General features: G+C 38.6%; 2 protein-coding genes across 2 annotated transcripts; one reads left to right on the forward strand and one right to left on the reverse strand.

Annotated features, from left to right (window-relative positions):
• Positions 1-643: 643 nt before the first annotated feature.
• On the forward strand, positions 644-19038 carry FASTKD1 (FAST kinase domains 1). The gene is made up of 16 exons (XM_062498055.1): positions 644-701; positions 2375-2461; positions 3217-3718; positions 4080-4148; positions 5049-5174; positions 6439-6837; positions 7953-8063; positions 9217-9348; positions 10298-10784; positions 11582-11696; positions 12159-12287; positions 13093-13224; positions 14226-14339; positions 14619-14760; positions 15721-15838; positions 16820-19038. The coding sequence occupies exons 3-16, from the start codon at positions 3384-3386 to the stop codon at positions 16907-16909; spliced, it is 2499 nt and encodes an 832-aa protein (XP_062354039.1). The 5' UTR covers positions 644-701; positions 2375-2461; positions 3217-3383; the 3' UTR covers positions 16910-19038.
• KLHL41 (kelch like family member 41) lies at positions 19036-26750 on the reverse strand. The gene is made up of 6 exons (XM_062498056.1): positions 25626-26750; positions 22822-22979; positions 22625-22732; positions 21621-21806; positions 20924-21070; positions 19036-20118 (listed from the first exon to the last, which is right to left on the reverse strand). The coding sequence occupies exons 1-6, from the start codon at positions 26733-26735 to the stop codon at positions 20007-20009; spliced, it is 1821 nt and encodes a 606-aa protein (XP_062354040.1). The 5' UTR covers positions 26736-26750; the 3' UTR covers positions 19036-20006.
• Positions 26751-26840: the final 90 nt, after the last annotated feature.

Here is a 26840-nt window from a genome sequence, read left to right on the forward strand (position 1 = left end):
ATTCAAAGGCATCCAATATATTAGGAGGGACAGACAAAAAGTAAAAACCCCAAACATTTGATAGACAGTGGCAATACTGCTGGTCAGAATTAATTATGGTAATAGTCCTCGTTGAGGTTTTTTTGATAGAATGTAGAGCAATCTGAGATTACTATCATTCTTTCTAAATGTCTGCTGCTATGAATGGTGGTGAGAAAAGGTCCAGAAACATGACCTGGAGCTATGCATATTCAACATAAGCAACATACATGTTTCAAGATATGCTACATTTGTCTCCAGAAGCTCCTTTATTTTAAATTTATTGTTGTTGCAAAGCATAAAGAAAATGTAAAATAAAATAACATTAATTCCAGTACAACAAAGCCTAGCTCTTCGACTTTATCCTTCCGAACTTCACTCCCTTTGTGCTTTTCCTAGGTAGTGAAAACTTTTTCCCCCACTGAGAATGAATTATGAAAAAGTTGCTTTATTTAATACGCAATAGTCAGTATGAACCTTGGACCTTTTTAATCGTTATTTCTATTTCCTTTGGAAAGTCTCAACTGGCCGGCCTTTTCCCTTTCTCCCTATCTTCCCGACGGCTCATGGGAAGTGCTGTGCCTGGGGACATGCGCACGGTGGAAGGCAGTGCAGGGCACGTGGAGCGCTGGGCCGCGGCCGGAGTGAGCCGGGCCGGACAGCGGGAAGGGTCCTGTGCCAAGGTAAACGGAGAGCTCCTCCTCGGACCGGCTTCTGCCGAGCTGATGATGGCTCCTTTGCTTTCTCCTTTAACCCCGCCGGGTGGTGGAGTTTGCCGTGTGACGAGCCCTCGCCCAAGCCAGCGCTGGCAGCCGCTGCCTCCCCGCGCCGGCCGGCAGCTGGGCCGTGCCGGGGCCGTGCCGGGGCCTCCCCTTGCCCGGTGCCTCTGGCCTCCCGGTGCCTGCCCACTTCCCGGTGCCTGCCCCTTGCCCGGTGCCTCTGGCCTCCCGGTGCCTGCCCACTTCCCGGTGCCTGCCCCTTGCCCGGTGCCTGCCCACTTCCCGGTGCCTGCCCCTTGCCCGGTGCCTCTGGCCTCCCGGTGCCTGCCCACTTCCCGGTGCCTGCCCCTTGCCCGGTGCCTGCCCACTTCCCGGTGCCTGCCCCTTGCCCGGTGCCTCTGGCCTCCCGGTGCCTGCCCACTTCCCGGTGCCTGCCCCGTGCCCGGTGCCGCAGGGCCGGTGCCGCAGGAGCGCGGTCCCCGCGCTCCCCCGAGGCGGCAGTCGAGTCTCCCCCTGCGGCGGCTCGGCCCCTTCCCGGCTTTTTCGGGGTCAGAGTTCCCCGCGGTGACGGAGCCGGCGGCGCGCGGTGGGAGCGCTCGTACTCGGGGACGGAGGTGTTGTGTTGCCTGCGGCTGTGCTCACGGGAGCTGAGGCGGCTCGGTGCCTCTGCTGCACAAGCAGCTTTCTTAAGGCTTAGTTACTTAGATCTCTAGAAGTTCTTATACTTGGGGAGTGGTGAGTGTGCACATTTTCTCATTTTTGGGAGACTTCTGGCTCTATGCGTTTTGTAATACAGCTTTGAAAGTGCTCATTGTGTTTCAACCGATAGAAAATTATTTCAAAGACCTTGTCCTTCTGGTGTGTGTTTTGCATGATCTTAGAAATAGTTGGTTAAGTAGATCCAAATTTCCTGGTTTTCCTCTGTGTAACTGGATATTTGAAAACATCCAGTGTTTTCTATTGGAAAGATACTGGAATTTACTATGATTTAAAATTGTATAAAAGGTTGTTGTAAATCGCTTGCATCTGCTCAGTAGAATAGAGATATATTTGGAAGCTTCCCAAAAGCTGTTTTAGATAGAGGTCCTGGTTCCCCATCAGTTGAATAGGGGATGCAAGATCCTTTGCAGCACGAGAAGGGGAAAGGATGTGTCATGTGGATTTACAGGAAGCTGAGCCTGAAGGTTTTTATATTTTCTTCTGGTACCTACTTTATCCTGACTTGTGGCTTAGCCTGCCAGTACTGTGGGAAGTATATTGTTTCTTAAAGGCAACTGCCGTATGGAAAAAATAAAAGCAAAATCTGAAAAGAGACTATAAAGCAAATAATTATAATAAAAAGTTCTTAATGCATAGTATGTGAAAAAAATGTACTTTTTTTTGTATTCTTTCATTTTGCATAGGAAAGAAAATAAATTCTTACTGTAGCAGTTTATAAATTAAAATTGCTTCATTTTAGTTTTCGTTGTATCTGCCCAGTGTCAGTGACAGCAGTGTAGTGCAATATGCTATATGGCTTTTTGTTCTAAGAAGAGGATTGCACAGATGTCAAAGGAAATCCACTTACACCCGTCTTTCTGGAATGATTTCAGTACCTTGCACAGGCTGCACAAATAAGGTTTTTTCTTCCTCAACAGAACTAGTGGGTACTGCTGCCATCACCTTGCTAACGTTGCACTGATGGAATCATGCCTGCAATTGAAGAGCATTCAAGTTCACTGAAGGTATTGATAATTTCATTTGTTAAGGGTTGTATCTTCTAAAGCAAGACTTCTAGACTTTTCCATGATCTCTGAGTTGAGGGAATTTGATGAGGCTTTTTTGGTGTACTAAGACTTTCAACACTAGTGGTTTGTGTACTCCATCTTGGAATCAGTTGTGTCAGTTGTAGAATATGTAGTTGTTAGCACTGTAGACAAATTGGGGTATATTCTAAGAAAAAAAAAAATAATGCTTCATGAATTTCATTAGATAAGGCTGTAGCTTCCATTATAATTTGGAATCAGGTTGCTTTTCTCTAGTGCAATGGCAATTTCAGCTGATGGTATGTGATTGATCAGTATCCTGTAACACAAAGGTGATCAACTTTCTCAACTAGATGCCATGTCACTTCATTTTACCACCAATAGTTGTATTTTCTGGCAGTTCCTGGTCCCCAGCTTGGGATTATGGCCTAGTGAGAGCAAGCCTCACTTAGTCATGCAGTACTGGCATGTTAAAATCTTCAGCTTTTCCTGCTCAGTAGTAGCATTGGTAGCACATGTGCACTTTAAAGACAGTTTTCTAAATTTGAAAACTTACCAAGTGGATTAGCTTCATAGTACTTGTGAGCATGTCAGTGTTCATTGTTGGGAGCTTTTCTATCGGAAGAGTTCAGGCTGTGGGTTCTTAAGTTTACCTTACATTATAATGTAGAGACACTGATATTTACTTTGTTGTTGTAACTGAAATTAAGTGCTTTGATACTTTCTCATTGCAGGTACTTCAGAATTTACTTCTTAATACAGTGACCAGACAGGATGAAAGAAAAACGGTCTTCTGTTTTTCAAATATTTGAGTTTCTTGTCTGTAACATCATGGTTTCTTGCAAAAAGTGACAGAAGAATCTTTCTGGACACTTTAAAGCTAGCTGGCAGGCATAGCAAAATGTTGGGTTTGAGGCAGCTTTACTTGTTTACACTGAGACGTTACCCAGCTCGCACTCTGTGTAGTGACCTGCTTTTGAGCCAGATAAATGGCTGCACCCATGAAGATGAAGTGCTCAGCCTTGTTGGGAGGAACAAGGCCAGACTTTCTGAAAAGCACGTGGGAGTTGCATTGAACATGCTGTGGCAGTTGCAAAAGAAGAAGCCCTTTCTCTTGAGGACTAGTGACTATGTAAGAAATCACTCCCAGTTTCTTACACTTTGCATTTTGGCAGAAAACAAGGTGGAACACATGGAAGATGAGGTGATAGTGGACACCTTATATAGTATCCTGAGGTAAAGAGTATTAAATACATTTTGTATTTGGTAATAAAAATAGAAGGAATTTTGACACAGAGCCATCTCATAAGGAGACTGGGATGAGACTGCCCTGCCACAGCTTCTGTACTCTTGACTGTGTGACACAGGCAGCATAAGGTCCTGTGCCTCAGTTTCGGAGATACAGGCAGTACAGATTTGTTTTATAGTCCCAGTAAATATGTTTTATGATTGTTAGGAATTCTGATTATTCATGCACAAATGTTTATAATCTGTTTGAATAGTGGGAATGGTGGGAAAGTAAAACATGATGATAAATAGTGAAAGAACGTATGTCTTATTTCTTTATGACTATTGAAGTATTATCTTTATTTTGAAGGCTCAATGCTGAAGACCATGCTTCTCTAGCAAAAGTGCTTGTTACAGAAGCGTGGAAAAGATTAGAAAGGCAAGTATTGTCCTGCTGTGCTTTGTGAAAGATGTAAGTTGCAAGCATGATTTGCTTCATGTGAGGTTATGCAAGAGCTCTCAAAGAGTATTTATGTTTAAAACACAATATGAATATTTTAAATGTCAGTTGTATTTTTGAAGGTCTTGAAAATGATACATATAGACTTTGGTACACAAATGCTTGAGAGATTCAGATACTGCAACAACAGGGTCCAACATTGGAGATTTTGAAATATATTGTCTGTATAGATCTATCTGTGTTTGAAGTGAATTACAGGTTTTCATATTTACAATTTTATCTCAGTGCTTGCTGTCCAGGTCTTAAGTGGCTATTAAAACCATGCTTATCTTAATTTCAGTAAAAACATTTTGTATTTAAACAGCAGCATTTTCCTTTTGTGCATTTTTTTGTTGTGTTTTGTCATCTTCTTTTGATTTTTTTTTTTTGGAGGGGGGATATTGTAGTTTTCATTCTTTAATCTTGGGATAATGGCAGAATGTTGGTCTTGGCACCAGCATCACAGAATTGCCTCTTCTTAATATGTGGAGCATCTTGACAAGTAAATAAATACAGTGTACCTTGAAAACAAAATTATATTCAAGTAATAAATTTCTCACATTCATTTTATTCATTTGACATCATTGCTTGAGCATATAATCTTTATAGATTTCTTAGGCTGGTTAAGTGAAGGATGGCTAATTCTTGTAGATGTCCATATGCACAACATGCTTTAATATTAAACACCTAGGTTTTTTGCTTAGATACTTTGTTTCCTTGTTTTGTAATTTGGCTTTAACCTTAGTTTTTATATAATTGTTAAAATAAATGTTTGTCTTTAGTTAATTATTAGAAATAAAAGGTAGATATTGTGTCTGACTGTCTTTAATGTCTTGACAGGCTTAGTTTGCCAGCTCTGTCTAAATTTGCTCTGTGCTTATACAAGCAACACAGGCACTTCAGTCCCATAACTGGCCAAATAGCTCATATTGTGGACATGAAGCTGGATTCTATACAGGATATAAGGTAAGTGTCAGAATTATCAGGATTTAAGGTAAGCTGAGAAGCAGAAGAAGTAAAATGTTGCAATTACTGGTCTGTCTTTTCTGAAGACTTCCCCTTTTTCTCAACTGGAGTTTCTTTGCTTCAGCTGGGGGTTTGTAGGAAAGAAGTGTTTTGTATTTGTGGATTGATTGACAAGTGAATGTATTTTCCCAATGACGTACGAAGAATTTCCTTATAACCAATCTAAGTTATTAAAACTACTGCTTGATTGTTTAGGTTATAAAGATTTAATTAATTTCCACTGTTCTACTTACAGTACAGCAGATATTTAGAATCAGCTTTATCCTGATTCTAAACATGGACTTTTTTTTGATAATTTAGAAGCTATTGACTCACCAGAAGTTGCTTTTCTCCCTTTTTTCTCCCTTGACATTGATAGTTTCTCTACTATGACATGGCTTTGTTAAGCTATAAAGGGTTTTGTTAAGCAATAAAGGGTTTTAAAGCAATATTATGTTTATTTTCTTCAGAACATTGTTTTTCTGGTCAAGTTGAATTAATAAATTCTGTTGCTAGCATGTCTAGCACATTACTTTCATATTTAAACTACTTAAAACATAGCCCTAGTCAAAGAAGACCAACCTATTTTTTTTTGTTTCTGTTCCCCGGGGCTGTTACAGCAAAGGCTTCTCTTTTTTCTGCTTTATATTGCACCAGCAGTCCCAACACTGATTTTTATATATGTGAGGAGCCTGCTTATGAAACTCCTTGAATAGGACTGCATTTCTTTACTGAAATCACTTTCTCTGTGGTCATAAGGTTTATTCCCTTTGGAAGGGATTCTTTCTTTAGGAGTGACGATGACTCTTCTTCCCATTCTGTCACTTGTGAATTGTTTGGGCTTCTTTAGTGTCTGTTGAACATTAAAGATATTTTTGCAAATATGAATCAGGCAAATCAGGGTCTTGCCTTAGGCAGATTTTACCTAGGCAAATTATTAACATGCGTAACTTTGTAAGGGATGGCTGAAAAATTTGAATCATTTTGGAAGTCCACTGAAAGCAGAATTTTTACTTTAGTAGGATAAATGGTTTTTGCTCATCCATTTTTTAAAATTAGATTTAAAATTCTTTTTGCACAGAAGCCAACAGCACCTCAACTACCATTCGTTTCTTTGTGCACTTCATTTAATAAATCTAAAATGTATTGCCTATTATGTTCAACGTGTAAATGTAATTAATTTTTTGACGTTTTGCGTTTTGAATTTGGCTTTTGAATTTTTTAGGATCTTGTCAGTTTTGATGATCAGCATATCTGAAGTTATCACAGAGAGTTTTCGAGATCGATTACTACACAAGGCTGAACAGCTCTTGGAAGAAAAGGATAAAGTCCACTTCAACTATGCCAGAAGAATACTACAGTTTCTCCAAAATGTTAAACTGAGATATCATCCATTGCTAGAAAAATGCAACAGGATTTTCCTTGAAAATGCCTCCCATCTTGATATACGCAGTATTAGTCATATTTTTGGGCTGTATGAGCAGCTGGGTTTTGACAGTGCTGAATTCCGCCTGATTGCTAAACAGCTGCTCTCTGAAACTATAGATGATTATTATGATCCTGAAACATTTGCAAAATTATTTTTTTCTCTTGGCCCTGTGGCAGGATCTAAGGTTAGAGAAAGGTAAGTTTATTAATAATTTTGTTTTATTTATGATATATATATTCTTGCACAGGAATTCAAAATGTATTGGTGTTTGGAGGAATGTCTGAGCCCATCTGTGAACTGAGCCTTACATTTCCTGGTTGTAACATTGCAGGAATGGATGATTTCATCATGGAAGAGCAGTATGTTTTATTAAGAAGTTGAATCAAATCCATCAATCAAGGGGGGTGTGAATGCTGTTATGCAAGGCCATCCTGTAGTTTGTCTCTTAGACTACAGCCTTCTTTTCACACAGGGTGGTAGTAAAAACCTTTCTGTCTTTCTCCTGAGAAATATATGTAGTGATATGTGTTGCTTTTTCGTTTTTTAAGATTGCCAAGTAGCTGAAAAAGGCTGAATCTTGTCCTACATCAGATTGCTGACATCCTATTCTTTATGAAAGATCGTCATCAGGGAACACTTCAGCATTTATTTAGAGCACAGTATTGTGTGACAGACTTTTTTTTTTTCTGTGCCTGTTCTTCTTGTGCCACAAAATCTTATTTGGGGATGGTATTACTCATGGATCTCTCAAAACCTACAGTTCTAGGCAGAATTTTTAATTACAGTGAGTCATATTTTCGTACTTCTCTTCATGAACATTTCCTTTATTCAGAGATTTGGACATGCTGCAAGCCTGTTGTTGGTTTTGCCATAGCCGATTTAGTTCTAAAAGCTTTTCTTAATTTTTTTTTAAATTTGTATTTTTTGTGATAAACATGGGCTTTAATTACCACAGAACCAGTTCAGTTCATGTTTGATTCTGTTATCTGTAACTTGCTGACTGACCATGAATTGTTTTGTATCTTAGAGTACATTCCCTACTTCTTGTCTACTTTTAGAATTGTTGGACTCACTGGTTTCTAATATCAGAACAATATGCACTGATCCAACACACACACATCCCTATATCAGTGCTATACAGACCAACTGTTAGGAAGAAAAGTCCACAGAAGAAAAGTCTCTAGTTTGGGAGAATTTTGCTTCTGGAAGCAAAATTTTGTTCTTTTTCTCATCGGTAAAGAAAATGGCTGCAATCTCTACCAGAGATTTTCAACTGTTTTTCATTGGAAAATATGTCTTTTCTTCTTTAGGTTGCTAGTAACTGCAGGACACATGGTAGAGGAGTTTAGCAGTCACCAGGTATTGATGATACTGAAGACTATGCAGAAAATGAAATGCAGAAATTCTCATCTACTCAAAAAGTAATTTTTTGATATCACTAAGAAGTTGTATTCTCTAGCTAAACTTCCATTTAGTGTGGAAAACTATGACATATCCAGTAACTTGGGAGCAGTGGGTGCATCACTTGCACACAAGTGCTTATACACTCTAAGTTATTGGCTGCCACAGATTTTAGAATATTGCAGCTTGATCCAGAAGTAATTGAGGCAATTTAAGAATTTCAAAGAAAATCATATAATGTCATGTAATATCTCTCTGATTTACAAATATGTGGTCCTATTGCACTAAACTTAGCCTCTAACATTTACTGTAACCTCGTGAGAGTGCCAATGAAATGTTGTAAGTTGCAGAGAGCATGTCCTGTCTTGGAGATCCTGTTACTTTTGTGAATTTTTTGTTCAAAAGTCATTGTGTCCTACTTTGGATTATTAAAGCTTATGTTTTTAAGAACTTGGGCCATGTTCTCTGCAGTTTTGAACTGAAAACTGTTTATAGGGAAAGGTAGTGTCTGTTATACAATGAATGGAAAAGAAATTGATGTTTTGGGCACAGAAGAGGTAGGATTAGACATGTCACAGATACAACAGAATTTAAGTGCATGTTGTGAACAGTTACTGGATTGAAGGTAGTTGTATGAATCAAATAGATCCTTCAAAGAAAAAGGACATACTTGTGTCCTGTGGAGCAAAGAGATACTAAAAGGAGGATCAGGTGAATTAATGCCTTTTCTTTTTGAGTCTCACTGTATAAAGAAGGTCTTAAGGTATTATATTTCCCTACAAATCTTTCCCCCTCTGCAGCTTTAGACCAACACAGCTGTAACAACCACTGTTCTGTGAGTGTGGTGGTGCTGAAACTGGTGATGGTGTTCTAGTGCATTATATTCTTGGTCCACTCTAAATTTAACTGATTGTGAAATCTGCAACAGAAACTAGTAGTGTGAAGTGGCTGATTTGTTGTGATGAAGATTTTAATTTTGCAATTTACTTAGTGGAGAGAGGCTGCTCTAAGTGGAATAGTGTCCAAATCAGTGTGGAGAGGAGTGCAGGTGTGTGAAACTCTCCACATAGGTAGTATGAACCACAGGATACCAGTTTTTCATGTGGCATGTTAAGAGTTTGCAGTGTCTTTTGTGTTAGCTTAATACCATGTAATCTTTTTCTCTGTATTCAGAATGGTTTCTGTTCTGCACAAACACTTGGAGAGCTATCACGTATTACAGTTGGTAAAGTTAACACAGTACTTGGTGGTGTTGCATTGCCAGGATCGGGAGCTGTTTGCCAAACTAAAAATGTTACTATTAAGGTAAGTGTGTATTCTTGGAAATGTAGCCATGTGAGTTTTAAACAGTTTTCTACTTAAGATTTTAAACAGCAATCTTAAGATGTGTTTTGTTCCCATAAAATCTGGAGAAGTAACAAACTGTTATAAGTATTTGATTCTATTAAACATGTAAATCAGAGGATGGAAAGTTGATACTGTCTTGACTATAGACCCAACAGTATCTGCTAATATATATGATACTTTTTAAAAATACTTTTCCCTTTTTCTTTTGACCACTGTAAAATAATGATGTTGAAATGACAATATATTTTGATTGGTATTTGATAGGATGGGTAGGTATTAATATTGTATTTGATTCTTGACAGAAAAAGTAATGAAAAAGACACAGAATGCCTTGGTTGGGACAAGTGAAAGTGTGACACAGAAATACTCTTTTGATTGAAGAACTATCCAGTTAGTTCTTAGGCTTGTACAGAACACTAGAAAGTTGCCAGAGAAGAGATCTTGCTTTCATTGCTCAGCCTCTATGGGAATGTAATGCCTTGGCTGTACATTTTTTTTTTGGTGGATGATGTCTTCGTGTTCCTCAGGCACCTCAAAACTTGGTGCTCTCTAGGACAGAAGTCAGGGAAATTAACCATAAACCCACAGATAACCTTGACAAATGTGGACATTCTGGCCTTACAAAGAACTTCTGTGTTTATCAGTAGCAGTTGGAGTCTCACCAGCTGACTGAGCTGCTCACTGTCTTCTTCCCCTTCTTCAGTTTTGAATAAATTAGAAGGAAGAACTTAATCTCACTGAAAAAATGGTGTGCGGATTTCTGCCAAGTCATTAATATTCTGCTTATTTTATATTTGATGTGCAGCTTTTGACTTCTAAATTAGAAGTTTCAAGCATGTAATTTCTTTTGTTTAAACATTTGCGCTTTATTACTGCTGATGGATTTTTATTTCTATCTCTCTTCCAGTTATTTAAAATTTAGTGTGATACCTGCTGATACTGCAGCCATAATTCGTGCTCTAGCCATGCTTCCTTCTTTTCAAGTGGAGGAAATGATTGTGAACAAAGCAGCAGCAGTTTTGCCTCAATGCAGACTCTATCATTTGAATTGCATTGCTGCAGCTCTTGTCAAGTGGAATCATCATGGCCAGTTGCACTGGCAAAACAGTTTTGAGCTATGTGCCAAGCTTCTGCAAAAACTAAATGACTGTGGATTTCAGAGGCTTCAGAAAGCCAACAACTTAAATCTTCTGTTGGAAGAGCTTTCAAATGTGAATGGAGAATGGTTTGAAGAAGTCCTGAATGAGGAAAGTCTGGCCATGTGTCAGCGCTTGATAGATCAAATAACATGGGCAAATATTTTACCCTTGTCTTTTTTTCTCATAAAATCAGACCACCGTTGTCCTGCATTATTTGACAGAATATCTTCTGTGACTGTTGAAAATATAGACAAGGTATCACAGTTTTTCTTTCTGTCTACTGTGAGTTATTCATTAAGAAAGGACAGGTTAGTATTTGATGTGTTTCAGAGCACAATCCACACATGTTTTTAAGAGTATTCTTCAGCGTAGCTGACTTGGAGATCATTTTTTGGTGCTCACTCAAAGCTGTTTTACTTCTATGTATATAAATTTGCACTTATCCTTAATTTTCATTTATTTTTTTCTTGTTCAGTGTTTGGTCAGCCATTTCATTTATTTTTTTCTTGTTCAGTGTTTGGTCAGCCATAATCCTTTACATTCAGCTTTACATTTGACCATCTTAATATGTTTTCAACTTCTTTATAAACAGTCACATCCCATGGTGGATATTTTAACAGTACTCATTGTTGTGGGGATTTCCCCAATAGCTTGTGTATCGGGTCAAAGTTACTCTTTTTTTCTTACTGTCTTTTTTTCTCATTTTCAGTCTGGTGCTCGTATAAACCTTTAATTTTATCCTGCTGCAGTTCAATTTCTTTAAGAACATTTAATGCAAAACCTTCTTAAAAGGTTCTTTAAGCATATGCAAATGTTTAGACCACTTATATGAAATAAATTTTAAGTTTTAGTTGTGGCTGCAATTTCAACTATTACTACATTTTATTTTTTTATTATTTTCTCCAGGAAATGTTGACCAAAGGAAAAAATTAGAAAACAGTTAATCTAGTTTTAAATCTCCGAATTCTGAATTAATTACAAAGCTTTTCTTTATTATCAAGCAATATTAGGATATTTTGCAGTGACTTGATTTAGGATGTCTTTTTTTTCAGGTTCCCCCCTCTGAAATCTATTTTATTCTCTTCCTTTTCTCCACTTTGAATTATGACCCTCCTGACAATGAAAAATTCTTTAAGAGTTGTATCCAGCATCTTACTTCTAACTTGAGTAAGTGCAATAGACAGATTTTTACTGCATTAAAATGGAAATAGAATGGTATTTTAGTTAAGCAAATAAAAGGTAAGTATGTTATTACTAATACTCTGTCTACTGGGGTTAAACCATGACAAATATTCAATTTTGGGTTTCCTTTCACCTGTTAAAAATGACTGTTGATAAGGGACTAGCAAAGGATTTTTGGCATAGTAAAATGTAAGTGGAAATTCTGATTATTTCACTGTGCTGTTACTGGATAGAATTGTTATGTTCCCCAAGGAATCATCATTTGAGAACAGGATACATACTGTAATTCATCACAAAGAAATCGTTAAAATTGTAGAGGAAGTGTGTATGGATTTGTGTTGCACATTAAGAGAGGAAATCAGATGATTTGAGAGGCCGGGGAAAGGGCATTGCAAATCCTTTCAACTTGGTCATGTGTTAATATGGGTTTCTCTCTGCTTTTTCAAGGTCATATTGAAGCTTATCACTTGGTGCTGCTTGGTCATGTTTTGGCAATGGCTGGGTATTTTCCTCCAGCTCTGATAACAAGAATATTTAATGTTTCTTTCCTAAGCAGACTGGATGCTCAACTTAAAGGTAGCGATCTAGCTTCTGATGAATTCGATTGTGTAACGTTTGGCATAAAATGCAATTTGCACTTGCACACAACTTGACATGTAGAATTACTCTTTAAATGATTCTGATTTTGGGAAAGACTCCCTCTATATAATATAGTCATAATTGGAGTGCTAAAAGGGAAGGAATGAACAAAAATCCGTTGTTTTAAAAGTACAGACCTGTATTGCAGGTGAGAGAAAGTAATCTAAAACAAATTTTATAGTCAACTTATTGCACTCTGTATTTAATAATTCTTCAATTTTATTGGAAATAAAATTACCTGACGGTGGTGTCTGTTACTAGAAGTAGTCACAAAGCTGAAGGAATAACGTGGAATTCTTGTCTGCAAGAAACGTATCCTACCTGTCTCTTCTCACTAAATAAGAGACTGAGTGCTTGACTTTCATTCCTCTCTACCTCTGCATTGTTCATTGTCAATGTAATCTTGCCCTTTTGCCCTCAACTATTTAATTAAATTTACACAATAGAAGCAATTTCTATTTTCTGTCTTGCTGTTGTTCTTAATGTTGAGCAGAACTGTGTTTTTTTCATTTATTTTCTCAGGGATTTTGAGAACCTTTCTAAAATTCTGCAGCATGAGTTTTATAAATGCCATAGCATACAGATATTTGCATTTCTAGTGAAAAATTCAGAAGTTACCATTTAGTTCAATTTGTTGGATTTTTCACATTTCAGTTGACACACTTCTATGATTTTTTGTTTGTTTTTTGGTTTTTTTTGTTTGTTTGCTTGTTTTGTTTTGTTTTGTTTTGTTTTAAATCAGTCCTTCCTGATGTGGTGAAGCAGAGGGTCCACTCAAGCCTCATGAAACTGAACAGAGCAGTCTGTCTGGAATGCCCAGAGTTTCACATCCCTTGGTTTCACGAGCCATACTGCCAACGTGTGTTTCATAACAGTGAGTAATTTAAGACAGGACAAACTGCCCTTGTTACTCCTAATAATCTATTTTTTTAACAATATACTAGATGTTTCTTCTAAAGCTGTCATGCTGACAGGAGCACACAATAGAAGGCACACCCCTCTCTGCTGAGCATGTATTTTTGGAAAGTGCAACTGGGAGCAAACTGGTTTTCCTTGTGAGAATTAATGTAATAAGGATGGGATATTTCTGCAGAAGAATTAAATTTAAAATACACAGAAACAGTGTATATGGCATGAAGGATGGAAAGGCAGGAAGAGGACCATTCTGTACTGGAAGAGATGGGTCATTTTGCTCCCTGCTTCATTTACAAAACTGAACATTTGACTTAAATTTTTCAGGCTAAACATTTTTACTGCCTCCTTTTGAACTTGATCCTCCCTTTTTCCTCGCAAGTATCAAGATCCATCAGGGATGAGAGATAGAGACGTAGGCTAGTGATCAAGTGTAGCAGCTGAGATCTTTCAGAATGGTGATCAGTTCAGAAAATCCATCTAATGCAAACACAGAGTCTCCTCCACTAATTCTCATGAGAAGATCTGTGCTATCCATACAACTCAGCTGCTTTGTCTCTACGACTGAAGATGTGTAATGCAGCAAGGTGTTAATCTGCAATGGACAGAGAAGTGGCAGATAGTGTGGTATAGCTCTAATAAACAAATACATGTCTAAACATAATTAAAAGCAAACAAAATCCACCAGGTGAATCCTAAAACTTAAGTTTTTGTAGTATGTGAATGAAAATATCCTGGGATCTAAAGTCTGTATTTGAAATTTACTTAATAGCCTGCACCTGCCAGTTTCTAGCTAAAATAAGACCACTTTGTCTCTGAATTGCGATGGAATAACACTCGGGATATGTGGAAAAGATCTAATTCAGCATCCTGGCTTTCAAAAATACAATGTCTCAAAGCACTATTTTCAGAATTTTGGCTGTGGAAGTTTTGAGGTATGAATTTTTTATTTTGTCTTTGTAGGCACGAGCCGAATAAATCCACAGCGACGGCATATTCACAGAATGCTGACAGAGATCTTAGGAGGGAACCATTACTCAAGAATATCTGTTCTCACACCGTACTACTATGAAATAGGTGAGATGTTAACACTCCAAAAATTGTTATGGAGTCCTTTAATATCACTGTTATCATTAAGATTAAGAAGCTCCTGATCATATGGTCCTAAGATAATACAAGATATTGCAAAGCAAAAATAATTGTATAAAATACCGTTTCTAAAGTGTTCTTTACAGCATAAATAATGTTGGGTATCTCTAATTATGGCTATCAGTTTTTCTAGAAGTAAACATTGTACATACTAAATTCTTTCACTTTTTTTTTGTCAGTAAACAGGTTTGTTTTGTTTTCTGGCAGATTTTGAGTGTGTCCTAGATGTAAATCAAAAGCCTCTTTCCTATATGGCTCAGAATGTACCTTTGGATGGTGGAGGGGGAGTACACTTGAGATATGACATCAAGGATGAAGGGAGAAAGGCTTTACCACCAGGAGCTCAAAGGTCAGTACACTGAATTCTTGCACGTGAACTCTTCCAAGATTACATCCAGGTTTTTGATGCTCATGTCCTAATGTTCTGTTCCTTTTTCCAAAGTCTAATGAGGTTTAGGCTTTTGGGGTGTGGTGGGTTAGCCACAGCTGCTCCCTCCCACTTGCATGGCATGGCTCATACCCCTGCAGTGTGATGGGGAGAGAATGTGGAGGGTAATAGCAAGGAAGAAAACTCCTGGGTTGCAATTAATACAATTTAATAAGTGAAGGGAAAAAAGAGGGGGAGGAGTAAACAAAGCAATCAATGGCCATGCAGTCATTCACCTACATGAGAGGCATGCCAGGGCAATGGCTGAATGGGAAGAAGTCCCCTCTGCTTTACTGCTGAGCATGATGTTGTACGGTGTGAAATACTGCTTTAGGCAGCTGAGGTTCCCTCGCAGCTGTGTCCCTGCCCAACCTCTTGTCAATGCAGCCTGTAGGCACTGCGGGTGCAGAGGGAAGAACCAGGAAGGCCTTGAGGCTGTGCAAGCACTTTTCAGCAGTAGCCAGGATATTGGTGTGTTATTAACAGTTCTGGTAATAAGTTCAAAACACAGCACCATACAAAATGGTACGAAGAAAAGTACTTCCATCCCAGTCAAACCAAGTACAGGTTCTTGAAATGTGTTTCATGAGATTGGACAACTGTTTTCCTCCCACCTCTTCAAATGCAAGCCTTGAAAATGCTGGTTAGCTGTTTTTACCATTGGAACAAAAACAGATGCAGGGAGAAAATGCTTTTTCTGAATTCAAGTATCTCTAGATAAATAGGGGAAAAATGTTTTGTCTAATTCCAGGGAGTTGTTTGTTTTCTGAGAATTGTCAGGTTTATCTAGTCTTGCTGTGACTTTAAATACTGAACTAGAACTATCACTTCTTGCTATTCAGGTAAGACCTGAAAGTAAATGCACATTTTTACTGTTTGCAGAATTGCTTTGGAATTTCTTGATTCAAAAGCTTTTAGCAAAGATTATTCACGTCATCTGAAAGGAGAGCCCACAGTGAAAAAGCGGCACCTGGAAATGCTGGGGTACCGAGTAGTTCAGGTGAGCAGTCAGCAATACTTTGTGTCCTTTCTGGATTGTATCAGCAGTGAAAAATGATCCATTTTCCTCACAATCGATTTAGAGAAAGTTTTATCATTAAAAGCACCTACTGGGAAATAGCAATTTTTGTATTTAGGGGGGAAATTCTGAGGTGTTTTCAAAATGGTGTAAGGGCTTCACAGAACTCAGACCTATGAAAGAGAGTGAAGCAAAACTGAAGTCTGAAGGTCCCAGTGTGACCTTACTGCAGGCAAACAAACCATCTCATTGTAGCCTGAATAAAGGAGAGAGAGTGAAATGAGGGTTTCAGTTCAATTCACTGAAGATTAAACATACCCTCCTTGAGTGGTAAGACAATTTTGCCAGCTGCCATATGGGATATGGATGCTGTTTGCTGCAGTGATAGTGCTGTGACAGGGAACACTAGAGGCCAGAGTTAATTCAGCACCAGCACTGAAACATTTGGGAAATGGAGATTCATTAGTGCAGAGGCTCCTATATATGCAATTACTCACCTAACCTAATTTTAACTAGAATCCTTCTTTAAGCTTAAATTTTGTTGGTTGGGGTATTTTAAAAACAGAATAATCACTCTTTCTTGTGTTATACTATTGATACACCATTCCAGTCTGATACATTGGCATTACAAAGTACAGTGAGCTGGGATTTCTCTCTCAATTTGGTTTTTAAAAGAAGAGAGGGTGCAATGGAGTGGTCACAGCCTGTATTGTGTGGGCATCTGTTTTGAATCTCTGCAACTGTGCTGCTTTTTAGAAGCAGACTGGCTGAACTTAGAGGAGAATCTTACAATAAGAAATGGATCTTTTCAGCATTAGAATAAACCAGGATTTTGGGAGGACACAAGCAGTAAATATCTTCAAGTGAAGATCAACAGATATTGGGAAAGCCTTTTCTTTGCTCTTCTATGGTATGTGGCTTATACCAATGTTAAAAGTCCATTTGTACCATTCTGTTCTACAGATTCCTCACTTTGAGTGGAATTCTATGGTTCTGTCAACAAAAGGTGAACAGCTGGAATACCTGAGACAGCAGCTGTATGGAATACAGTGATACCAGACGTGCAGTCTAAAGTACTTCTATAAAAACAGTTTATGTACCATCAAACGTCTTGTAATCCTGGAGTAGTTAAGTTTCAAAAATCTCTGTATCAGCTGGACCAAGGCTTGCCAAGGTCATCTGATGTAAAGAGATTTAATCCTCAATTTGTTAGGGATTGCAAAAGGCAGGTCACGGTGGGCTGTGAAGATGTGACAAGGATGCTTAAAACTTCTCATTATCTGGAAGCTATAACGAGCACATGAATCTGGCAGTTTTGCAATCAAGTTACATTATTACCTCCTAAATAAATAGCACAGAGGCTTAGCCAGACATAAAACTCTCCACAGAAAAAGTTGGAAATACTATTGACTCGGAGAGTAATCAGCAGTCTACTGGAAACTGTGTGTCCTCCAGCACGTGACAGAATGAGCAGTTAGCAATCAAACAGTGTCTGTACTCTGAAACCAAGAAACTGAAATGCAGATTTGCTAAGAATAGGGCTGCGTTTGGAGCTATTCAGTTTCCATTCTCAGAACAGAGGTACTGTGGGGGACTGTGCTGGGGTAGAGTGTTGTGTGGTGAGGAACCTCCAGCTGCTTCTCCTGCCCTGTGATCTGGTGCGTGCAGAAGAATGGCTGAGCCTTCTGGAACACCTTCACATACTTGAAAACCCTGGTAGGGTTTATGCAGGAGGCATAAGACACTGAGATGTAGAAGAAAGAAGTGGAATAACTAGGAGAATGTTTTCATTCTAGAGCAGTAACTGCAGGGGTGTCATGCTTGACAAATGATCCCATTTCCAGAGGGAACCACATTGTGCCTACAGCTGCCATCACCTTAGGGTGACTGCTAGCTGTGCCTGTTTCCTCACATGTGCAATGAGGATATGCTTTCTTGCATATTTAATAGAAGCAGGATGCAGTCTTCTACCACTTCACTTGAAACCTGGCAGAGATAAGCAACTGCATATCTGAATTGGCCATTATGCATCTGGCTGTCACCTTTTATTTTTACTATTCAGTAGCAGAAGAAAAATATTAACTGAATACAAATCAGGACAGGAATGGAAGGTCAGGAAAAAACAACAGAACTGATCTAAGCTCTAAGGCAGCCCTTAGGCAGCTTAGAGCTGCCTGCTCTAAGCTCCTGCTCAGGAGCTTGCTCCTCCTGAGGCAGCCCTCATGTTTGTGGGATGACTGACAAAACTAGTAGATGGTAGTCTAGACACTTAGGGTTATCAAATGGACAAAGGCTCCAAGACCGCTTTGCGGAAATGTCATTGAAGGCACAGCACCCAGAAAGATTCTATGTGCATTGTATTTTGTATAAAATGGAGAAGACAATCATAAATATAGGTTAGTATTTCAGAAGGTGGAGTACATGTCAAAGAGGTCTCACATGACTCTGCTTCTGTACAGTCTTCAAGAAGCAGCCTTGGAGTGTAAGAAAGGTGGCAGTGGCTGAAGTTACCAGTCAGGATGGTCATGTTTGAGCTGAGTTTCTAGCAGTCACTGTACCAAGCCAATTTTCTTCAAATTATGTATGGATAAAGTTATGAGTATGCACAATGGGAAGAGGATTAAAACCTGTTATGATTGGTCCAGAAAGGGCATTAAAGAAAAGCAAAAAAAAAAAAAAAAAAAGCAATTCAGTAAAATGTGTTGTCCTTGATTCTTTGTGCTCATTCTTTGTATATTAAATCAGCAAGTGTTAGAGCAGATGAGTGGTGTAAACCAGTGATCTAACTGGAGCCAATAAAAAGGTGCTAAGCATTGCTGCAGACTTGGATACTAAAGGGAAAATGCCCCACAGATTAAGTACTAGTGGACAGTGACATACTGAAACATACTATGATGGCTGTGCCTCTGCAAATGTGTACTTCTGTCTCACAGGAAGGCAATGCAAGGGGCCATTTGATAATTGGCACTGCTATTCAATCACATGTGGTGGCCTTCTTTTCCAGTTTTCCTGCTACATCAGTTGTAATTACATTTAAATTTATGAAATCCTTTAGATTAATGACACCCTCTTTATACAATGGAGACATCCTTTGAAGAGATACTCTACAAAAAAATGGCATGCATGCTCTGAAGAAAGCTGAGTGCTCTATTTTGGGCAAAGGCTGTACTAAGATATCTGTGTCCTGTCAGTATGATAGTGATGATGAGGTAATCACTAAAAAAAGACACCATCAAGTGATACTTTTATAGTTTTAAAAACAAAGTTTAATTGTTAAAAGTTTCAACGTCAAAATGCATCAACTCTATAGTAAATGAAAAAGTCCTATCTGTCACAGGTATTTGCTAAAGATAGTTCTTTTAGGACTTTTTCATGAATGCTTGTTATTGGCCTCAGGTCTCTGAGAAAAACTTCCATTAAATATTTGCTTTGGAAATAAATATAAAAGCATAAAAAAAGTGGAAAATCATTGTTATCAAGTCTAAACATAGGAGGTGGAACAGTAGAGCTACTAACCTTGTGAACTTCTCTCTCTACCCTCTCCTCTGTCTACTAGTATAGCTCTGGCTGAGACTGACATTTATTAGGCCACATAGTATTAAGCCACTTCTGTTTAAAACATTTATTTCAATTCCAAGCCAAATTATTTTTTTGAGGTCTGTGATGAGAATATTTCCAAGATAGCGCTGAAGAGTGCAGGATTTACATACATTACTGAAAGGGGAAATCTGGCCATAGAAGCAGCCCGTTAGAATAAAATTAGCTACGTATTAGTTGTATTTAACTTTACAATTAATTCATGTGCATTCTTTGGAGGACAAGCCACCAATACCTGGATTGTATTGAGTGCAAAGAAATCTAACTAGTGTTGTTTGCAATTTCACAGAGTGGAAAACTGGACTTGCCAAAATCTTAATCTTATCAACATTAATTATGACCCTTTAGAAATTTAAACACTGGCAAAAATTCAGTGGTTGCTGATTAGCTAGGAAGTATCTTAAGAAGTGGACAGACAAATGAACTATTTAACAGTTCCCAGTATGACTAGTATGCTGCTACAAAACTGTACAATTTGGCAACATTTTCATGCAACAAAACCAGAAGAGCCTATCAAAACTCCCTCACCATATCACATCTTGCAGCATTTTGTTTACAGTTTTGATAACTTGAAGAGGTTTAAGCGTGTGGCCAGGCAGGAGGCTCCAGTAGCATATCGGATCTCTTTCAGTATGCCAACCCATTCCTTCTTCTCATCATCATACCTGCATTTAAAAATATGTTAGAAAACAGCTTCTTTAAATTTGATGCTTCAGCACACATACAGGAAAAGGACAGTCTGCCTATTGCAAAGGCTTGTAGCAACCATGTGCTGAAGGGTGCCATGAAAGGCTGCTTTTGTCCTCTACTCCAGAACAGAAAGATGTTCTTGCACACAAGTTACTCTTTTCCTGATCCCTAAAGCTTGTTGCTGACCTTCGTCATGCTTTTAAAAAGCGTCCTCCTTCAGCATCCCTTCTGAATTTCTTCAGACTCTTGCATATAAAGTTGGGGGGTTTTTCCTTCCTACTGCCAACTAAAACAACTGAATTTACATTAGCAACTAAGAGTCCCAGCAGAGATACGATATCTCAACTGCTCCTAGGATTAGCTGGTAAAAATCTAGGAGATAGATAGGGACTTCTGATTCTCTTGGAACAGTTACTCATTTAACTATCAACACAATAGTATGTACAGGCCCCTGTGTATACATGCTTTTCACATGTCACAAAAGAATGTTTTTATTGGCAGGGCTAAAGCTGCCAAGAGATGGCAATTTGCTCTTCTAAAGAAGCTGAAGATCATGACTTGGACTGGTCAAATAATTAGTAGGTGGAAGTAGTCATTAGATCCAAGTCTCATGTTTGTTACTTTCTGACAAACTTTTTATCTGTCAACAAATGCTTTACAACCTGTGCTATGGATCATTTTCAGAGTTAAACAGAAAAACACTGTTAGCCTCCAGTGTCTACAAACCTCAGTTTTAGATTTGACTTTTGACCAGGAAAGAGTGACTAAAATTAAACTTACTTCCATATGTCAGTGACTTCACTAGGTGCAAATTCTTTAGATTCAAGCTGAATCATTGCAAAGCCTCCAATAGCATACAAAGCTCCACTTAAAGTGACTAAACTAATAGAACTCCTCTCTTGGGGAAATTCAGGCATTATCTCCCATCTAAGGAAGAAAAGAAAAAAGTCAAGTTAACACGTAAAAAATATTGTAAACTGAATGCACTAAAATACTTCTCTGGTCAACAAATTCAGGTACCAAGGACCATGGTTTAGTGAAAGGAAAAAACTGAGATTTATCAGCAGTAAGTTCCAGTGTCTCCATCTCCTCAGACTTCTGCAACTCTTAAGTGACACAATTACACTGTTAAGACATCTCTTCCCAGAGACAAGTTTTTGCAGATTCCCTGATGGTTCAGTGATATGCTTCATACAGACATATTGTTCCCCAGTTTTCTCATTTTTCCCTACAGTTTCCAAAATTTATATTTATTTCAAGTGTCATTAGCATAACAATTTGAGTGTGTGCGGGTGCAGGAAAAACATCTAGAGATCCACTCTGTAAACTGCTGCTGTTGTTGCTGGAGAGGTGACTGGAGACCAAATGTCTCAGTAGGAGTATAGGTACCTGAACAGCTTTGTGACTCTTACCTCAGAGCTCCTAAAAGCCTAGATGATAAAACACTTGATTAAAATAGCTTGCATATTGCACTCACTTATTGGTGGTCAGATCAAAAGCTTCAACAGATGCAGTAAGGCCTTCCTCAGTGACACCACCTGCAATGACAATCTTGCCCTTATGGATGGCTGTTCCAAACATTGAGCGAGGCACTTTCATTGGAGCCAGGTCTCTCCAGTCTCCTTTCTTGGGATTGTACACAAATAATCTATTAGTGCATTTCCTGGGGAGCAAAAAGAAAACCAGTGGTCATGTCTACTGAACTTTTGACTTGTTCCACTGTATGATTTTATCTATACCACCTCTTTCTTCTCCTGGAGATCCTTTCTTGTATCTAATCTGAGAATCCTTGCAATGTCTACAAAACATTTCTCACATCCATAGGACTAAATCAAATGTGGTTTACATTACACAGGGCAGACATTTTACTACCTTTGAGGAGAAAGACAACATTCTTTCCCAGCATATTGTATTCAAGTGGATTTGTGGAGGAATATACAGCAAAGGTTATGTAAAGGAAAGATGATGGTGATGTTTTGGCTGCTATGACAGACTTTTATCTCAAATATCCCCTATAAAAACACTAAAAAATTACCACCATGTGTTCAGGAAGAGTGAAAACTTTTTATTTTCCTAATATCATACCCATTAAGGTATAACAGGTATCACAGGTCAGAAAATTGGAAAAACTGAGACCATAATTCCAGGGCACCTAAGTACTTCTATCTGAAAGGAAAGAATACTTTCAGTGAAGGTCCTCAGAGCTATGTATTACTAATTTGTCTGCGGAATAAGTAAAATTTGCCTTGGAAATAAGTATGGTTATTAAAATAGCAAGTTGGATTACAATTTATATGTAATTTACTTTATCACCAAAGAATATATCCTAGATACTATAATGTGTTTCCCTCTGCCAGACTATTAGCAACCTTAATCCAGAGATGCAGAAAAGGGAAACCTTCATTTCTGAGTGTGAGGACATATTATGGATTAGGGACCAAGAAGATAATATTATTGTCATAAAAAGACTTAGAAACTCACTTATCATCAGTTTTTCCACCAAGACAATATATCAGTCCATTGTTTGAGATACTTGCATGGCCATATACTTTGATGGGCAGTTTTTTGATCTCACCCCATTTCATTGCCCTGGAACAAGAAGATCACTGTTAGGGTTTTTCAGCTAACAATGGGCCATCTGCATGTCCTCAGTGGATGTAGTTAAATATGAAACATACACAGGGTCATAGCACAATACTGAATCTAGCGACTCCTCAGTGCGAAGGTCCTTGCCTGCTATTACATAGATCTTGTTGTCCGACTCTCCCAGCCCGAAGAGACACCTGGCTGATGGCAGAGGAGGAAGGGCAACCCACTCACCAGCAATGCTATCCAGCTGAAAGAGCATCAGAACAGGAAGGGTTAGGAAAGGCAAAGAGGAAAAGTCCACACAATAAATCTTGTTCCACAGAATTTATCTATTGGCACTCAGTGTCTCTCAACAGCAAATCTGCTTGCCTGAACAACCTGCCCTTCCCTCAATGCAGCTGATGAATGATGTCTTCTACCCACCCGTGCTTCATTGTGCTGAGATCTAGCAGAGTCAATGCCATACAACTCTCTTCGTGTCTGCTCACCCTCAGTGTTTCCTTGCCTCTTGATTAAGCTCTTCTTTCTCATACAAAGGTTCCTCATTCTTGGTTCCCTATCATGTTGGAAAGAACAAGTGGTTCTTCCTGCCTGCGGGATCAGCCACTCCTGCAGTTCCACACCTGTATGTTTAGCTGGTTGTGCTCATTGTTACAATGAGGTGCCAGGCATGCTTACACTGTTCTTCTTACTGATCAGGAGACACCACACGGCAAATGGCACAGATGTTTCTTTTGCAATCCCTAGAGCAACAGATGTGTGTTTCATCACAAATAACTTCAAAAAGTTCATGAGATCTCTGAAGACAAAAGAACTACTTCACTCTTAAGCAAAATCGGAAACCACTGCAGCTCCCTTGGCAACAATATTGATGTCATTTGTACTGCAGTACTCTCAGGGCTCTCTCAATTCAAATCCAGTATGCTTGAAAACACCTAAGGAAAAGTAGCAGCAGCAGGACAGATGACAAAATGAACCAGATTTTTCCTAGAACTGTGGTGCTTATTTTTTGTTTTGATCTGAGAACTTGTGATTAAACCTGAATTATCTCTAACATTCAAAAATAACTACTTTCTCAGACCTACTTCACATAGATTTGTGGGATGTTGGTACAGGAAGGGAGGGTAAGATAAGAGTTTGTGTGGGTGTAAAGGCATTTGATAGAAAGCAAAAGAAAGTTCAGTCAAAATAAAATTCAGGATTTAGTTTAGTGACATTCTTCTTCCAGAAGTATGTTCCACAGTCAAGGTGTCCATGCTAAATGCATCTCCCAAATTTGACAGACCACCCCTGTTGGACAGGAAGTTTTATTGCAACAGTGTAGTTCCTGGACATGGATTTCCCCAGTAGCTGGATCTGGGTGGGTTAATGAGAAGATGTACCCCTCAGAGATCACAGCTTATTTCATAAGTCTTCAAGATGACATATCTACTGCTGATAGGGCAACAACTTGTCATGCATTTTTGAGCCAGTGGCAGCCTTGTATTCCCCAGACTGCAAGCAACCAAATACAATGCTTCACTGGTGGGAAAAGGAAGACCAGCAAGTGAAAACTGGTTTGGCACCACATTAATATTTTGGAGAGAACAGCAGCCACATGGGTAATGCAGCTAAGTATTGTAGCTATAGGGAATAGCAGCAGCAAGTAAACGAACATGATTTCAGGAAATGAATGTTAACATATACAGCAAAATTTTGAAAATGTAATCTATTTTTAGTATCAGTCTTGAGGTCTCAGAAGCCCCTTTCTAGTAGCCCGAGACATATTCAGTTCTGGACTAAATACACATTACTACATCAATGTTATTTCTATTGGAAGAATATTTCTGTAACAAGTTTTTCACTTCAGTGATTAGTGTTTTACACTGACATAAGGAACTGAAACAGTGTTAGTCCCTCCCCTATAAACTAAGATTTCCCTCTCATCAATATAACAAATGTCTGAAACGAAGTCTTTTATTGTGTATGAAATGAGTGAGTCATACTCCTATAAACAAGATTTCCATTTTTTTAATATGTGAAGGCTTCAAAATTCTATCACTGCTTATTACTGTGTTTTATTTCATATTGAAATAGGACTTACTTCTACTCTTTTAGGCCAGTGTGCCTAAAGAGAGGATGTGGCCAGCAGCATAATTCGCAACAAAATAGTTTAAATACACACCAAAGCATGTAGCTACAAAACCAACAGACTTAGTTTATGGTATAAGCATGACAAACTGCATTTTTGCTAATTTTCCTGAAATGTATCTTGGAGTTACAGTTAGTACTAATCAGCCTTATATTATACAGATTTACAAAGATATACAATTACACTCAGTTGAAACATGGTATTTAGTGTACTGACACTGACAGTCTGCCAAGAAAAAACCTCTGCCTCTAAATTATATATTTATATGGCCCTTAGGCTTTCTAATGTAGATATGACAAAAAGGACTTCTGCAATTTTAGTGACTGAAATTGCACTTAAAATATATGCATTAGTGGTGTCATGAAAGTATTTCAGATCCAAAAAAAGAAAGACATCAGATCTAAACAAGCTAAAGCACTCCAACTTTCATCAAAGTTAACAAAAATACACAGAAAGTATTTTACAAAAATATTATTTGACCTAAATTTAGACATCTGTACCATGAAAAATCTGACCTTAATGAAAGCCAGTGCCTAGATAGAACATACTAGTATTTTTTAATATTTTCTGAGATCTCACCAGGGGTTGATCTTGAAAAAGAAGATGCAAGTCCCTCGGTTTCATTTCTGTCTCTGAGACAAAAATAACTCTCTCTAGATCACCATACAAAGAGACTAGACAACCCACTTGCAGAGACTCAGAACACTTTTCAGTAACTCTTATAAGCACCTATTATTATACCAACAATTATAAAGCTTGTACCTGGAAAAAGTATGACTGGAAAGGCTGATCCTTGTTCTCCTCTTCCACATAGAGTCCTCCAACAATATAGACCTGATTTTGTGTGGTGACTATACTGGAATGATTTCTGGGAATCTGTTCTGCAAGGGCTGCTAGGTAGCATTCATTTTCAAGAGGATCATAGGCTACTGCAGCTGTGTCATTAACCAGAAGAATCAGGTCTTTGACGAACATGCCATGCCTGGGAAGGTCATTTAGGTAGCCAGGCAGTAAATCTTCATCTCCTACATCGCCGTTCACCTCCCCTTTGGTTGACTTTTCTGTGCTCTTGCTAGAGTCAGGCAGTTTTCCAGCAAAAGCATCCTTAATAATCTTTACTTTTTTCTGAAGGTCTGAGTTGCTTTTGATTATATCGTCCTTCTCAACCTGTTCTTTGAAATATTTTTCTGGCATTAGACGAAAACGTATGCAGTCAAAAATTTCCCCCAGGCTCTTTACTCTGTTCTCCTTGTCTGTTCGGACCCATCTCATCACTGCTTCAAATACCAGTTCTTCCTTCTCTACGTTTAAACTGTCAGGTGAAATAACTGAGATAAGTTCATGTGGGGCAAGCTGCATGAAGTCCTCTTCTTTGCAGATCTGCACAAAATGGTCTGAAACAAAATCACGGGCAGAAAATGCAAGTCTTGGGCAATCAAGCAGAACACCTAACCGAAGGATGGCCAGACAGTTACCAACAGCAAGCCTCTTCTGAAGATAGGAGACGCACACAGTGAATACAGAAGGGATCTGAAAGCGGCTGGCCAAAGCAAAAATATCTTGCACGTTAGAATCATTGAGGTCAATATTTGCTGAATAAAGGTATTTGACAATCATATCCAGGATGTTGGGGTCAACATTATCTAGAACTACCTCCTTCTTTTTCTCTTCATTTTGCTCAGATAAGAAATACTCACGAAAATAAGGGCTACATGCCGACAGAATCAATCTGTGGCAAGGCAGGCTTCTGTCACCAGCTTTTAGAGAGCAATCTACAAACTTTTTCTCTTCAAGGAGTTCCTTGAGGCCATCCTGAAGGAGGGTGGATTGGTAAAGTCTGAGCTCTTCAGTGAGTTCCCTTTGGGAATCCATTTTGCAAACACTTGGGAAAGGGGAGGGAGTAGAAAGCTTTAGCTGTTGTCTGCCCAAAGGTTTGTAAAAAAGGCAGACCAATGTGCTTTTTGCCCCGCTTGAAGC

This window comes from Cinclus cinclus, chromosome 9 (genome assembly GCF_963662255.1).
Source record: "Cinclus cinclus chromosome 9, bCinCin1.1, whole genome shotgun sequence".
NCBI classification, from domain to species: Eukaryota; Metazoa; Chordata; class Aves; order Passeriformes; family Cinclidae; genus Cinclus; species Cinclus cinclus.